At 38.5% G+C, this 15,260-nt stretch overlaps 1 protein-coding gene across 4 annotated transcripts in view; it reads right to left on the bottom strand.

The window, feature by feature from the left end:
* FNDC3A (fibronectin type III domain containing 3A) overlaps window positions 1–15,260 on the bottom strand; it is a 130,167-nt gene that overhangs the window by 105,402 nt on the left and 9,505 nt on the right. For all 4 annotated transcript variants that reach the window (XM_075727820.1, XM_075727818.1, XM_075727822.1 and 1 more), the window contains exon 2: window positions 6,550–6,678. In XM_075727820.1, the coding sequence (XP_075583935.1) occupies window positions 6,550–6,651 (102 nt within the window). In that variant the 5' untranslated portion in view covers window positions 6,652–6,678. The remainder of the gene's footprint in view (window positions 1–6,549; window positions 6,679–15,260) is intronic.

Below are 15,260 nucleotides of genomic sequence, written 5' to 3'. Positions count from 1 at the left end.
GATACAGAAAGGCTCTAATAACCTTAAGGCATCAAAATTCACATCCTCATAGCTCTCAGATACAGAAAGGCTCTAATAACCTTAAGGCATCAAAATTCACATCCTCATAGCTTTTTTTTTTCCCCCCCTGGTGGTGTTTTTTTTAAAAATCTTAGCCATCAACCACTTAAAAACTTTCATGGAAAAGACTTTTTGTATACAGAATGTCCCATGTAAGTTTGATTATGTATTTTCCAGTGATGGTTGCTACACAAAAGTACTAATCAATCCTGGAAAAAATACAGCTTGATAATTGGCTTCTGTAAGCTGGCGCTGCAGCATTACACACAGAAGAGTTCCAATGGTTCCAATGAACACAGTTCTGGTACGCTTCAATGCTATGAAGTCACTGAAGGGTGGAAGAATAATTGCCAACTAAAACTTTAATGAATATCGGAAAGGAAAAGTTAGACACATCTACTAGATGCTAATAGAGCCAAAGGGGAAGTAAAAAAAAATAAACAAACCAAAAAAACCCGCCCAGCCAAACAAAATCAAAACCCAACCAAAAAAAAAAAAAAAAAAGAGACAGAAGCAGCCACACATGTACTCTATAAAATCAAAACACAGATAAAGAAAAGGAAAACAGCACAATATGGAAAGCAGCAAGAACAGTTATAACAGTGTGTGTTGTTTAACAGCTTTTAACATGTTTTTTTTTTTTTCTTGTAGAGGAAAAGATCATGAAACATGCAGTTCTAGGCTTGATTTTCAGCAGCAAGGCAAAAACAAAGCAAGCTGGAACTTGATAATGTACCATATGCTTTTCACAAACAGAACCATCAGAACTAAAACTGAGGAAAAGCATTTAGTAATCTAGTTTACATCTTCACCACTGTACTTCTGCTGTGACTTCACGTATGTAAACGATCTGAAAGCCAAAAAAAAGGGATTCTCAGAATTATTTAATTTGTTTTTATAGCCATCTATTACTCTTCTGACTGAAGACTTCCTCCTATGATAACAGGTTAATAATAACTTTAATATCAGAGGTTTAAATATTTAAAGAAGAAATTGGTTTTAGAAGTACTAACTTGTAGTTAGTTGATGCTAAATATCTATTTCAGTTCAAAGAATTTGCACTTAAACTCACACACAGTATATGTATATACACATACACAACATATTACATATATACACACAGAGAGACACATACTATATATATACACACACAGAGTGGGATTTTTGGAAAACCCACTATGCATCTAAACTTCTGAATAAAGTTTGGAGGATAAGCAACGAGTTTGGCAAGCTAGAAGTACTACTTTATCACTATACCTTGCTGAGAAATAAAGCTGACTGAAGGTCAAACACTATGTGTTCCATTCCCCAAAGAAAAGGAAATGGTTAACAGGTATTGGGCTACTTTCAGAGTGCTGTCTACCTTTTTGGTAATAAAGGACACCAAGGTTATATAGGGATGTCTCACTTTGCAACTGTTAGCTTTAGTGGGAAGGTGCAGAGAGGGTCCAGAACTCCAGGGTTGCTGCAAACTTGTGTCAGCAATTTACTGATTTGTCTTGGAATAGCACTGGGTGCTGTAGCAACTTTCCAAAACAGTTTAACATCAGTCTAGTATCAGGAAAACAAAGTGTCCGTTCAAGAAAGTAGTTTGAACTCTTGCCTTCTCATTTTCCTCTCAATCATGAATTTACCTCCTGTCACCAAATCAGGACTCACATAATCAAACACATCCTTCCTGTCCCGCCTCAGCAATAATCAGCAAAGCCTCACTGCAGTAGTTACCCTTACACGAAAAAACCTCAAGCACTTCTGTCCTCATACCATGTTTTCGCAAGGTCACTTGGTTTCTATCAACTCCTATGGACCTTCTCTACACTTCATCCACAGCCTTACTCGCCACCAAGATATAAGGAGTACGTTACCCACTCACGTTGAACACAGAGATGAGAAGGTGCAAAAGCAGTATGTATGTGCTCAATAGAGAGGGAAATTCTAATGGGCTTGGTCTTTGCTTTTCCTTTTCCCCAGCTTTGTCCGACAAAACTAACAGTAGTCCCTTGCTCGGTGGGACACAGAACAACGCAGTCTCCCACGGCAGCACTGAGTAGCGTATGAACATCCACACACTTTAAGCTCTCCATGTTTTCTGCCTGAACTTATGCGTTCCTCTTACTTTCTGGATTGTTTTGTTTTAAAACATTGTGGAAAGTTACAGCTTTAACCTGATCAGACACTTCCACTATTTGAAGCATATGACCTTTCAACATATTCAAATATTTATACTGCTATTTCACATTTAAACTGCTAGCAGAACTTCAAGTATTTGAAATAGATTATCTTGAAGATATGAACTGTTCTAGAAAAGTATTGAGTGGTCTATATCCATTTGGTAACTCAGTTATGCAGTATATACAACTTAAATCACAATAATTATTATAGTTAATTCTGGTAAGATGCAAGGAGGGGGGAACTGATTAAAAAAATCCTCAGATGTTTCACAACTCAACAAAAACTTGTAAGTTCTAGGATACGGTTAACTAGTCTAACATAGGAAATACCAAAATATAAACAAAATATATTTAAATAAAGAGTTTTCTAATAGATTTTCAATACCTTTTTCAGTCAGGACTGGCTAAAACTAATTAGAATAGCTACAGTCCAGCCTACACACTATGAAGACAGAAGAACATACACATTTATTTACACGGACAAAACAGCTCTGCATTGTGATTGTGGGAACACAGTTAAGCTCTGTCAGCACTACAGATTATGTTATAGATTATGCAATCCAAACACCACAATGCTGTTACGAAAGAAACTGGAAAAGCAGTTTTTGTATTTTAAGGAAGTAACCCCTACAGAATGTGTGTATTGTAGCTAAGCAAACAGGAGACTTTCAGAAAAACAAGCAACTCCATCATGGAGGCAAAAGTCTTCACACTTCCTGTAGCTTCAAAGTTAAAAAAAAAAAAAAAACCCACAAAAACAATGTAATACAATGAACTATTCTGGTTAAAGTATTTTTCAAAAAATATGAAAAAGGCTCAGAATTACATGCTGTACTTGAATACATCACACTTAATTTGAAAGTATATACCCCTATCATTAGCGTACCATATAAAATTATTTGTTCCATTTGTTTTAAGACCCTTGTAAATAAATAATGGCCCATCTGACCTTTCTGTGGCCTAACTGGGCAACCTTGACAGAGTAAGCAGCACCTGCAATTCTGAATTTCTTGTATTTCAGATATACAAAGTATTTTCTACTTAGTGATTGTTTTTAAATCACCAGATGCAAAAAGGGTTTCCAGTAAAATTTCCTGCCATTGAACAAATGCATTTGCAGATTCTTCATGAGTCATGTATGAGATGTGAAGGAAGGAAAGAAAATGAAAGTCACAACTTTCACTAGACATTGTGGAACACAGAACAGTAGACAACATTGTAGTATAACTGCTAGTTATGAAATGAAGAAAGAAACTGACTTTCTTTATTGGTGACTGAGAATCTGCCCAATGCTTTCTGAAGATTCTTTTCTTTCTTTTTTAAAATAAACACTACCACTACCAGGTCCACTTTAGACAGCATTCTTAATGAGCAGCTTTTTTTTTTTTTTTTTTTTTTAAATAAAAAAGGACACTGACAGCATATACGATGTTTTTCCCTTAAGAAGATTAACAGAAACCCCCACAAATTCATTTCTTTGAAGAAATTCTTTGCTTGTTTTCCAGTTTTAATCTTGCTTGGCAGGACAGAAAAGAGACAACATTTTAATGAAAAAGTATCCCCAAAAGAACATTTAAGCTCATATCTGACTCAAAGTTTTGCACCATTATGGGGTAAGCTTGATAGCACAGCTTGATAGTCTTATTTTTGGGGAAGGCAGAACAAGTAACTCAGTCTCAACTATTTTTGAAAGGTCATGGTGATTAGGGGAGGTTCCCAAGGACTGGAACAAAGCAAATGTCAAGGCAATCTTCAAAAAAGGGCAAAGAGGAGGATCCAGGGAGCTACAGGCCGGTCAACATCACCTTCAGCTCTGCAAAGATGAGCGAGCAAATCTTCCTAGAAGCCATTTCCAAACACATTAAAGACAAAAAGGTGATTGGGAGTAGTCAGTATGGATTCACAAAGGGTAAATAATGCCTGACAAACCTGGATGGCGTTCTACAATGATATTACAAGCTTGGTGAATGAGGGGAGCACAGTAGATACTGTTTATCATGACTATAGTTAAGGATTTTGACACTGTCTTGCATAACATCCTCACACAGAAACTGATGAGATACAGACTGAACATGGGCACTGAGGTGGACTGAAAACTGGCTCAAAGGGTTGTGATCAGTAGTGCAAAGTCCAGCAGGCCATTCACTAGTCATCTACCTCAGTGGTCGACACTGGGACAGATAATGTTTACTATCTTCTTTAAAGACCTGGATGACAGGACAGAGTGCACCATCAACAAGTTTGCAAGTGATGCAAAGTTGGGAGAAGTGATTGATGCAGTAGATGGCTGCGCTGCCATCCAGAGGGACCTTGACAAGCAGAAGAAATGGGACAGTAGGAATCTCATGAAGTTCAACACAGCGAAACGTGAAGTCCTGTACCTGAGGAAGAATAATGCCACGCACCAGTACACACTGGGAGCTGACTGGCTGCAAAGTAGATTTTCAGGAAAGGAATGGTGGACAAGTTGAATGTGAGTCAGCAAGGCACCCTTGAGTCAAAAAAGAGGCCAACAGTATTCTGCGTTACATTAGGAAGAGTATTGCCAGCAGGTCAAGGGAGGTGATCCTTCCACATACCCAGCACTGGTGAGACATCTGGAGGTCTGGGTCCAGTCCTGGACTCTCCAGTACAAGGAGGACATGGACATACTGGAAAGAGTCCAGCAAAGGGCCACAAAGATGATAGACTAATGCATCTGACACGTGAGGAGAGGCTGAGGGAGCTGGGACTGTTCAGCCTGGAGAAGAGATGTACAAGGGGAGATCTTATTGTCAGTGTGCATGAATAGCTGAAGGTGGGGGGAATAAACAAAACCGAGCCAAACTCATCTCAGCAACGCCCACTGAAAGGACAGAAGACCAGGGGCTCAAATTGAAATACAGAAATTCCACTAAAATGTAAGAAATTATTTCACTGTGAGGGTGGGTTGACTATTCGGGAACAGACTGCCACAGGAACTGTGGAGTCCCTTATCCTTGGAGATACACAAAAGCCAACTGGACATGGTCCTGGGTGACACTGCTTTGAGCAGGGGAAAGCTGGATTGCCTCATCTCCAGAGGTCCCTTCCAACCTCAAGGGTTCTGTGATACATCTATAAGGATTTTTAAACAACAATAGTAAAAGCAAAGAACATTCACAATTGGGTAAAGAAAATTGCAAGGCATTAAAATTCAGCTTTTCAAGGCAGAACATGCAAGGAAACAATAACAGTTCTCCTCTTGCATGTTACAAATTACTGCTTCTAAACATCAGTATTTGAAAGAAGAACTGGAAGAGAAAGCAAGTTTGGATATTGTTTTTTCCCTTTTTCTGGAATGTTCTGTCCACACATTCATTAAAAAAAGATTTATCAGCTCTTTCTCTGTATTTAAGCTTCCCCTACCTTGCGAAGATCTTGCTGCAGCCCAAACCTTATCTCATGAACTGTTGCAATCCATTCTCCAGTCTCATTTTAGAGCTCTTTTCTGTTTTTTTACCCTACAAATTAATTCCTCTTTATGATAAATAATTACTACTTCTGCAAAAACATCAAGCATGGGAATGGCAGACTATAAGGGACTTGCCTAGATCACCAACTCCAGTCTCTTGTTATCACAGGCAGTGATCCCTCATTCCATTCAGATACTTCAAACCACTTAATTTTTCACTCCTCTCCTCCCATTGGAAGCTGCTCCAGAACTGTGCTTATCTGGGGTTTAAAATATTCTTCCTAGGTTATAGAGATGGAGAATGCATATGTTTTTGCCAACAGTTCTTCCTCACTGGAGCAGATCTTTCTCAAGCGTTCTGAAACCATAATCATAAGTTTTTCTATCACCTTGACCGGTTTTGTCTAAAAAAAAAAAATTTTGAAGTGTCCAGGCAGACACTAACATACAAAAACAAGTCTCACCATTCAAGATACCCAGTTGTAAGCAAATGTCAGTCTTGAGGCCATACAGTTGTTCGTACATGTTGTGCCTGAGCTAGTAAGCTCTACCATAAGGGGAGGTTTATTAACCTTAACAGGGTCACGTGGTAATGTAAATATTTAGCTTCCAAATTAAGATTCAACCATGGCTATAGAGCTTGGCAGCTGTTTGGTCCCATCCTTCTATGAAGATGTTCTTTCACAAGACAGGTCTTCTGCTTCATACTCCTTACAAATCTCTTCTCTGCACTAGTTCTACCTTCACCTCAATCTCTAAAAACACATGCATGAGCAAAGCTGCACAAAAATATTCCAGATGAAGGCTTACTATCTTTTACAGTGTCTATATGTCAATGATGCTGTTGGAAGAATAAAAAACACAAAGATACTGAAGTTTCCTTACCTGTTGTGCTCCATCCCCACTAACAATAGGGGAAGTTAGAAGAGGGATTTCGCTACTTATAATCGAAGTGGTATCCAGTAATGGTGGATGTTCTGCCATCATTGGTGGTACACTAATTCACAAGATCACCTGCAAAGAAAAGTTACTCAAATGGTTAAACTATATAAATATTTCTGAATAATTACCCTTAAAAACCAGCCTCATTTAAAAAAAAAAAAAAATTATGAAATCACACACCTTTAGAAAGTATGTTTCCACAACATTCCAGCAATCATGTAAACTTGAAGACATGTTTGTCAGCTACTATAAGCCTTATTTATACAGAGGGTAGGTTTAGACCCCATCTAGCGGCTGAACCTTAGAAGAAGAGACATCACAGCCTTGGAGCTAACAAACCTGAATCTTTTAACTTTGATTATAAACCAAGATTTTGTCTAAGTTTGACTGACACTGCTGACAAAATGCCTACTGGAGAAAATGGGAGGGGGGGGGGGGGAGCACAGTTGCCTTAGCACTTACATATATAGTGGTACTGTTCATATGAAACTGGTAATAACCTGAGATCTACGAACAGGGACACTGGGGTTTTTTTTGGTTGGGGTTTTTTTTGTTTGTTTGTTTGTTTTTTTTAATCACCAACCCACTTTTTCCATTATAATAAATGAGATACTTATTTTAGGAACAAATAGTTACCAGGAAATGTTCAAGTGAGACACAAATGAATAATAATTAAAAAAAAAAAACAAAACAAAAACCAAACCTTCTGCACAGTCTGACATTTCTTTACTTTTAAAATTTATTAGACCCAGAATTAAAGCTGTGTCATTTTGATAACCAGTGGCCCTTTAATAGCTTTACCAGCAGCTAAAACTTGGCGGGGGGGGGGGATTCACACAAAATTATAATCCTCATAACTATACCACGAACATGCCCTCGCTAGCACACACTGTAAAGTTACATGAAGTCTGGAGACAAGGAAAAAAAGCCACCCAGGCAAGAGGCCCATGAAAGCAGTGACCCACTTCAACTCTGATGAGTGTTAAGTAACAGCATTAACAGAAAGCAAGATTCAGCCGAGTGTTCCTTTCAATTACATTAACAAGTAATAAGTAACGTGTTTCATGATATTTTGCATGTTAGTGCTATATGAAGACTGGATGGAAGAATTAAGACCAGAAAAGCTCAAGATTACCATTTTTCCATGCTGCAAATATGTACTGCAAGTCTAATAAGCTGCTTTTGAAACTGTATTTCATTTTGTTTAAAAAAAAAAAATCACTAAGTTATACTGGTTTAGTGTACTGGTCTTAACTCCATCCCAGCCAGACTCATTATACTTAGCTTTTGGAAAAAGAAAAGAAAAGAAAAAAAGATTATATCAACAAGAATTGAGAAATTGATATTTCTTAACAAAACAAAAAGACAGATGGAAAGAATTCACTAGAGATGAATGGTATATTCAGAATTCCCACAAGTTAATCACATTTTGCATCTGAAAACAGTGCTTAACATCAAACATAGACATAAAGATTAAACTCAGAATAAGCTTGTACAGTATTTCTAAAGCAGAACTGCCTCTCTTAGCCAGTACTTACAGTAGCCTGGTGAAAATAAGTAGGTGCAATTTTAAAGTTACACAGCCTGACAGTCAGTAATGTTGCAAGTTTTTAAAGTTTTGCCTTGATATCATCTGGCTAATGAAACTCCCTACAAACACTTCTAAGCTTCTAACACAGATACACTGTCTGCTCATAAACAGAGATGCTTACTACTTACAGCATATAAAACTTACTTTAAATGAAGAGATACTCGATAAAATTCAAGGAGTGATAAAATCAGCTTAATGACACTGACTTTGGTACCAAGTTCTAGAGATGATATTTGGTTAAAGAGCTGCTGTTACAGTTTACTACTCAGAAGCACTCCCTAAAACTATCTCCATCCCACCCAATTGACTGCTTTTACTTGTTTGCCTCTCTAAGGCAGATGTTGTGTATCTGCTGTGCGTTGAAATATGTAATACAGTGCTGTCAGTGCAAGAAGACTCACACAGAATGAAGACTTCATGTTTTCTAGAAAATGCATTAACAAAGCACCATAAGCCTCTTGTACAGCTATACATATACAGTATGATTTAGCTATTCCCATGCTGAAGGTTGGCCTACTATAACTATGAACTTGAGAAAAAAAAAAAGCATTCTGAAATTATTTTAGAGGTTTCACTTACTTTCCTGGTATACTCTGCAAAGATTTAAGTTGGGGGGAAAAAAAAAAAAAAAAAATCCCTCTAGGTTAAATGACTTTAAAACCTAACTGTGATTACTTAAGAATTCATCACCTCTTATGCCAAGTCATTTATACCTGCTTAGCTAGACTAAATGGTCTCTGAAGCAGTGAGGACAGAATTTTATATTCCTACCCAACCTTCAAAGCTTTCCCACTCATCAAAAAATCCTCCAGGCTACAGTCAGTCCCCACCACTTCTGCAGGTGGCAGAGGGCTGATGAAAGTTACTTGGGTCATCTTTCAAGCTAGCAAGTTTGATGGTAAGCTTCCCAGCATATTATCCGATGACCATTTAATGTAAAATGAATGCACAGTCTGGAAGCAGGTGTTAGAATCAAGGCATTCCTCCTCCCATGATAGCTACAACCAGGCTTCCTCTGGTGCCATCTCTTGATCTTACAGCTCCAAATATTTTGCGCTCCTATCTGCAGTGTCACAGACATAAAAGTAATTCCAATACTCCAAGCTATAACACAACACACTCCCGGACTAAGCTGGCTTGAATTTCCCCAGGTTTAAGTTGAATCCAGCTCATTATTCCCCAGCCACCATGCTAATGACTAGTCTCATATAAAAAAAGCACTAACCTCCTTTATCACACACAATGACTTTTGACTGAATCCATAACTTATGATGCACTCAGTGCTATCACCATTTATTAGGCATAAGTCAAAACATGTCTGTCAAATTGGACACCAGTGAGAATTAAACATAACCCAAACTGAGTCAAATACTACTGTCATGACAACTTGTTAAGCCTTTCCAATACAGCGGCAGCTCTGGACATACATAACACTTGGTCTCAGATTCCTTCGTTCTCTTGCACAGGTGTTTAATGATTTGATTTGTACAAAAATTAGGTTCCCATGGGCACCTGTGTGCTTAGGTGGGTAGTCCACCTTTGGTACACAGCCTTCAGTGCCTTAACCAGGACACTGCTAAATTCCATGTCTGGATCTAAGTGTTTGATTTATTCTGGAGATGAAGCACCCTGCTCATCAATAAACCCTGACAGGAGGTACTAGGTATAGTGTTATTCCTGACACCCTCTACAACAATAATAAAAGTGCTACCTGTCAGACTGTGTAATCAATCTAGGGAAAAAAATAAATCAATGCTTTCTTGACAATACAGTATTAGATTTCTCTGCAATGCCACGGAACTAGTCTTGAAGACTAAAGGCTTAAACTTCACACCAATATGGGTCTATGCTACACATATCATCAAAAGCCTTTTTCCCTATCAGTAGTCAAGAGGCAGCAATCTGTACGAGTCAGTGCGCACAATCTGGTCAGACAGTAAGATGTGGTACGGCCACCAGTTGCAGGTGCCTCTTCTTTTTAGCTATGAGGACAAGTAAAGACAGATAGGAATTTGAAAAGGGACAAGTACTGTGTGCCAGAAGGAGGAGAAGTCAGATAAAATGGACAAAAGGTTGGCATCAAAATAAGCAGAACTGCTCAATATACGCATTGTGGAAATAAATGCCATTATATCACATTCGATGCAAGGATATCAAATGGGCAGAGACAGAGCTTTTAAATCAGCAGACCCAGATAGCTTGCATTCAAGACTTCTAGAAGAGATCTACCTAGATCTCTGAAAAAGACTTGCAAATAACTTGAGTCCTGGGAAAGTCTCAGAGGTCTGAAAGAAAACTAGAAGTCTTGCATTAAATGCTCTATTGTAAAATGTCAAATGGGACAATTGAGGCCTGTTAGCCAACAGCTATCTGAGATGAAATAAAAGTTAATCGCTGACACTGGATGTTATTTGTAAAGAATTAAAAGACAAGTGTGATTGATGGAAAAAATGCTTATCCAATTAACTTTATGAGAACCATCTGGCAACGGGTATTGCTGATAAAGGTACTAATAACAGAACAGGAAAAACAATCTTAAGCCTTATTTGGCATACACAACTTTTCAACAAAAACATAGAACAGATATTACATGGATTAAAACTGGACAGACAGCCTTTAAATATTAACAGTAAATACAGAGTTGTTGAGTATTGAGTTTCCAATAGGAAGGGAAGGTATCAGTTTGTGGCTTCTCATTACAGAACATGTTTTTAACTCAGCTCTCGGGGGGGGTGGGGCGGGGGAGAAAAAAAGAGGAAGTCAGAAGGAAGTCTGGAAATGACAAACCATGACAGCAAAAAGAGACAGAGTAATTTTACTCCACTAAAATAGCATGAATAGCTTAAAAAGCTAAGCACAACAAAAGGTTTTAATACATAAATACACACATATTCTTTCTAAAACAAAAAAGAATTAACTCTGTCCTGTGAAGGATAGGACATTAGAAGTGGACAACCAAACACAAGCTCCCCCAGAGGCTGTATCAGTGATATCAACAGGTGTACCTCACTCAAAACCAAGGAGGATATTTTCCCAGCCTCTGGCTGCAAATAACTACAATCTCTACTGGAATAATGTAACAAGCTTTGTCTCCAATTTGCTGACTTAAAATTGTTGATATCTGTTCAAAAGAGTAGTATGAGTAACTACAGCTTCTTGAAAACATTGTTCCATATTGAAAATACTGAAAGCAAAGTATGTGCATACCATAATTTCAGCCTTACTCCACATAAAACTGTTCTGGATGATGTAGCTGTCTCCCAGCTCCAGCTACTTTCCCAATATACTCAGGATTTAGTGAGGTCTTGAAAGGACACAAGAAAAGCAGCTTGCATTTGGACAACAGGTAAGGCTCAGCCTGCAGAGCCACTACAAACAATTCACTAGCCTATTGTCAGATTTCCTGCACCACTGAAAGCTAATGGATGCAGCAACCTTCAGAAGGGGCAAAATAACACGTGGGATAAGTCTAAGGATTTATTTAAGGCCAACTCACTACACCATCCTTGTGGACATATTAAAAGGGACCAGACAAGGAAGACGACATGTTAGATGAACAGATAGGTAATACACTGTTGCTAAGCTCAGAAGCAGCCGAGAAGTAATTTTCTATTGGTGGTGCATTAAAGGCATGGTTATTTAGAAATCTGTACTGACTCATGCACAGCAACAACTGCTGCATGAACAGCTATCTCATTTCTTGTCTTGCTACTGAATATACTGAACTAGTAGTAGACATTCAAAGTGTAATTCAGGATTGCTAACTCAGCTGACACTGTTCTTTCAGAATCTGCACTGAGTCTGTCCTAGGATGCAAGGAAAGTACAAGGTCTTCCAAGATTTCAACCAAGCTGGGTAGGTTAATGCTTTGTACAAGACTTAAGTAGCAAACTACCTATTCCCCACTACCCCCAACTGAACTGCTATTCATTTGCCTTATTGTATGAATTTGAAAAGACTTTGAAAGATTTTTCTGAAGACTATCAAAGCTGAAACAAAGGGAAGGCATCTAGATTTACTGGACATGATGTTTATAGAGACTCCAGACTTATGCCTGAGGAACCATTAAGGCATGGATTACACCAACAAGCCAAAAGGCTAAATGATGTTAAGGCTCAAAGACTGAGTTCCACCCAAGAGTTCAGTAAGCAAGTTTGCCTTCCTGAACTGTAATGACAATTTAACTCAATCCTTAAATGCCTTCAGATTTGGCCCTTTAATGTTTCTGTGGCATTATTCTCATGTTTTAAAGACATATACAACTCTGCTTTTTACTCAGTCAATTGTTCATTAAGGGTTAAGGAATAAGGCTGGGATCATTGGGCAGTACATTTCCTCTGCGCATGCAAAGGATCAGTGTTTCCATCTCCAAGAGACTAGCAGCTGATCTTAATGATAGTCTCTGAAAAAACACATCAGCATTAAATCAGCTGGATCACCAAGGTAAAACAACATGAATCAGCAGCATGTGCCCTCATAGCAATGAAGGCTAACAGTATACTGGGCTGTATTAGCAAAGAAGCACAGCTGACAGGCTGAGGGAGGTGATTATTCCCTGCTACTCAGCATTTATAAGGTGGCATCTGGAATACCACATCCAGTTTTCTTCTTCCCAGCCACCTCCTCCTCCATATAAGAGAGATGCCACAAAGACTGTTACTGGGCTTAGGCCCATGAAAGACAAGGAGAAACTAAGAGCACTGGAGTAGTCAGGGGCGACCTACTGAGTGGATCCTGCTGCCTGAAGGATGCTTGCTGACAGCCTCAAATCAAATTTTTCTTGGAGGCATGCAGCAGAAGTACAAGAAGTGATGAACACATGCTGCACCACTGGAAATTCTGTCTGGCCATAAGGTAAAAAAAAAAAAAAAGACATCTTCACAATGAGGGTGGTGCAGCACTGGCATAGGTTGCCCTGAGAAGCTGCAAAAATCTCGGTCCTGTAGATCAGTGGCCTCCAAAGTGGGGTGCATGCACCCCAGGGGGTGCACAGGACAATCCCTTGGGGTGTGGGAAGAAAATATTTTTTGTCATTGATACATAAAAAATATTTTTAAATAGTGTTTTTCATCTTTATCTCATCCCTTCTTTTTTTTTGTGTATGCTTTATAGTGTACATACTACATTAGTAGAGTAGCATATGCCTATAATTTAAAAATATACATATATTGGAGGTGCACGCTGAAAACATCTTTACTGATAGGGTGCATGATCAAAAAACTTTGGAGACCACTGCTGCAGAAAGTCAAAACCTGACCATCCAAGGTCCTGATAAAGGGCTGAAGAAGGCAATCTCCAAAGGCCCCTTCCAAGCGGAATTCTCTATGAATTCCAGAGTATTAGTCAATCAAAATATGACATGTAATGCCAAAGTTAAATGGTTTTCAGTAGATCAGAACCCAGAGAGGGGACAGTAGTTTGTCTCCCGAGCTCTTAAAAGCTGTCAGATTCTCAATTCAGACTTTCAAAGTAACAATGACAGTGCTCATCAAAATTCAAACTTGCAGACTTAAGGTTCAAGCTTTGGAAGACATACCCATATCACTGCCCATAACAGAATTACTTTATACTCTGACCTTTCTCCTAAGAAAAGGAGGAAAGCTGCATTAGATGATAATTATGAATTAAGAAGTTATACTTTCGCATTAAGCACACAACACAAACATTTTGGTTTCAGTTTCCATTTTGGTTGGGTTGTAGGCACCACTATAATAAATGTAGTGATAGCTAACTAATAACAATGCCGTATACAAAAAAAAAAAACCCACAACACAACTAAGGACTCCTTTCCTAGAGACTGACTGCTTCTGGTTATTGAGTTTCATACAAAATACAATTAATTGTTTTTCCCACAACTGGAGGACTTATAAGGCCACACTCCACAGTGGTATCTCTGGTGCCTACTGAAGGAGAAGTCTGCATTGCTGCTTTTTCCTCAGTTTTTGTGATCTAGAGTGCTGCTTCTCTACCTACCTACTTATTATCACAATACTTACAGCAACTTAATACTCTTTCACCTGCTAATTCTGTCAAATCTGGTGACCAACAGACACAGATTTATTATTACAGAGGGCTGTTCACAAGGGCCTTGATTCTATACAACACGCAGACGGAAGTTTAAGCAGGGACAAGACAAAAGTGCCTAACACAGAAAGGCGCAGCATAAGGAACAGGCTCAATGAAATCAATACTAAATGTTTCCAAACTGCATGTTGCTATTACATGAGAAGTGACAAAAACAGGGCTATTCCATGATTTCTTTATCAGTAGTGCAGTTTCATACATGCTTCAGCCTGTATCGCGTCACAGCTGTGAATTCAAGGTTGCCATAAGGTGTGTTTTCCCAGTGGGCTTGGTACAGCAGAGCAGGTCTGCATTCCTCCTTCACCCAGGTCCTCCTGCAGCTACGCTCCCCCAGGAACCATGGGCAAGGCTCATCCTCAGCTCCAGACAACCTCCAGTAAGAAGGAAAAGCTTCTCTGAACAGGTGACAACACTTCATAGTTTTGCCAAAGACCAAGGAATGATCTTACAGAACCAAGACAACCATAAAACCATTGCTCAATCCTAAAGCATTAAATGCTTTCATTTTGCCTTCTCCAACATGAAGACAGCAGGTGGACTTTAAAAATAAATATCTTTCAAACAGCTGAAGTAATAAAGCCCTATTTTATTTAGATTAAAGCCTCACATCTGAGACACTCTTCAAGAAGATGCAAGCTAGTACTTAAACTTTTCCTGTGATTGAGGCATTTATAAGTACTCACCATGTCCATTCTTTAGCGCCTACTGTGAGATAAATTTATTCTTTACTATTTCCTACAGTCCTTAAAAGATACCTCCTGCCTGCCAATTTGAGACTTGTAGAAATTACTATCGTGATTCCTTTTTTTCCCCATACATTTACCACATTTTTCTAGTCACACAGTTTCAGATGTGGTGATTCACTTCTTTTTCAGTTCTGAACTAATTATTTCAATTAATATGCAATTTATTTAAAAAGATGTGCTTTGTTCTTCATAAGTATTTTTCCTGTTTTAGAAAAGTGTTTCCTGGAAAACTT

Source organism: Pelecanus crispus, chromosome 1 (genome assembly GCF_030463565.1).
Source record: "Pelecanus crispus isolate bPelCri1 chromosome 1, bPelCri1.pri, whole genome shotgun sequence".
Classification (NCBI taxonomy): Eukaryota; Metazoa; Chordata; class Aves; order Pelecaniformes; family Pelecanidae; genus Pelecanus; species Pelecanus crispus.
Note: the sequence above shows the minus strand (reverse complement) of the source record. Positions and strands in the feature narration are given on the sequence as shown.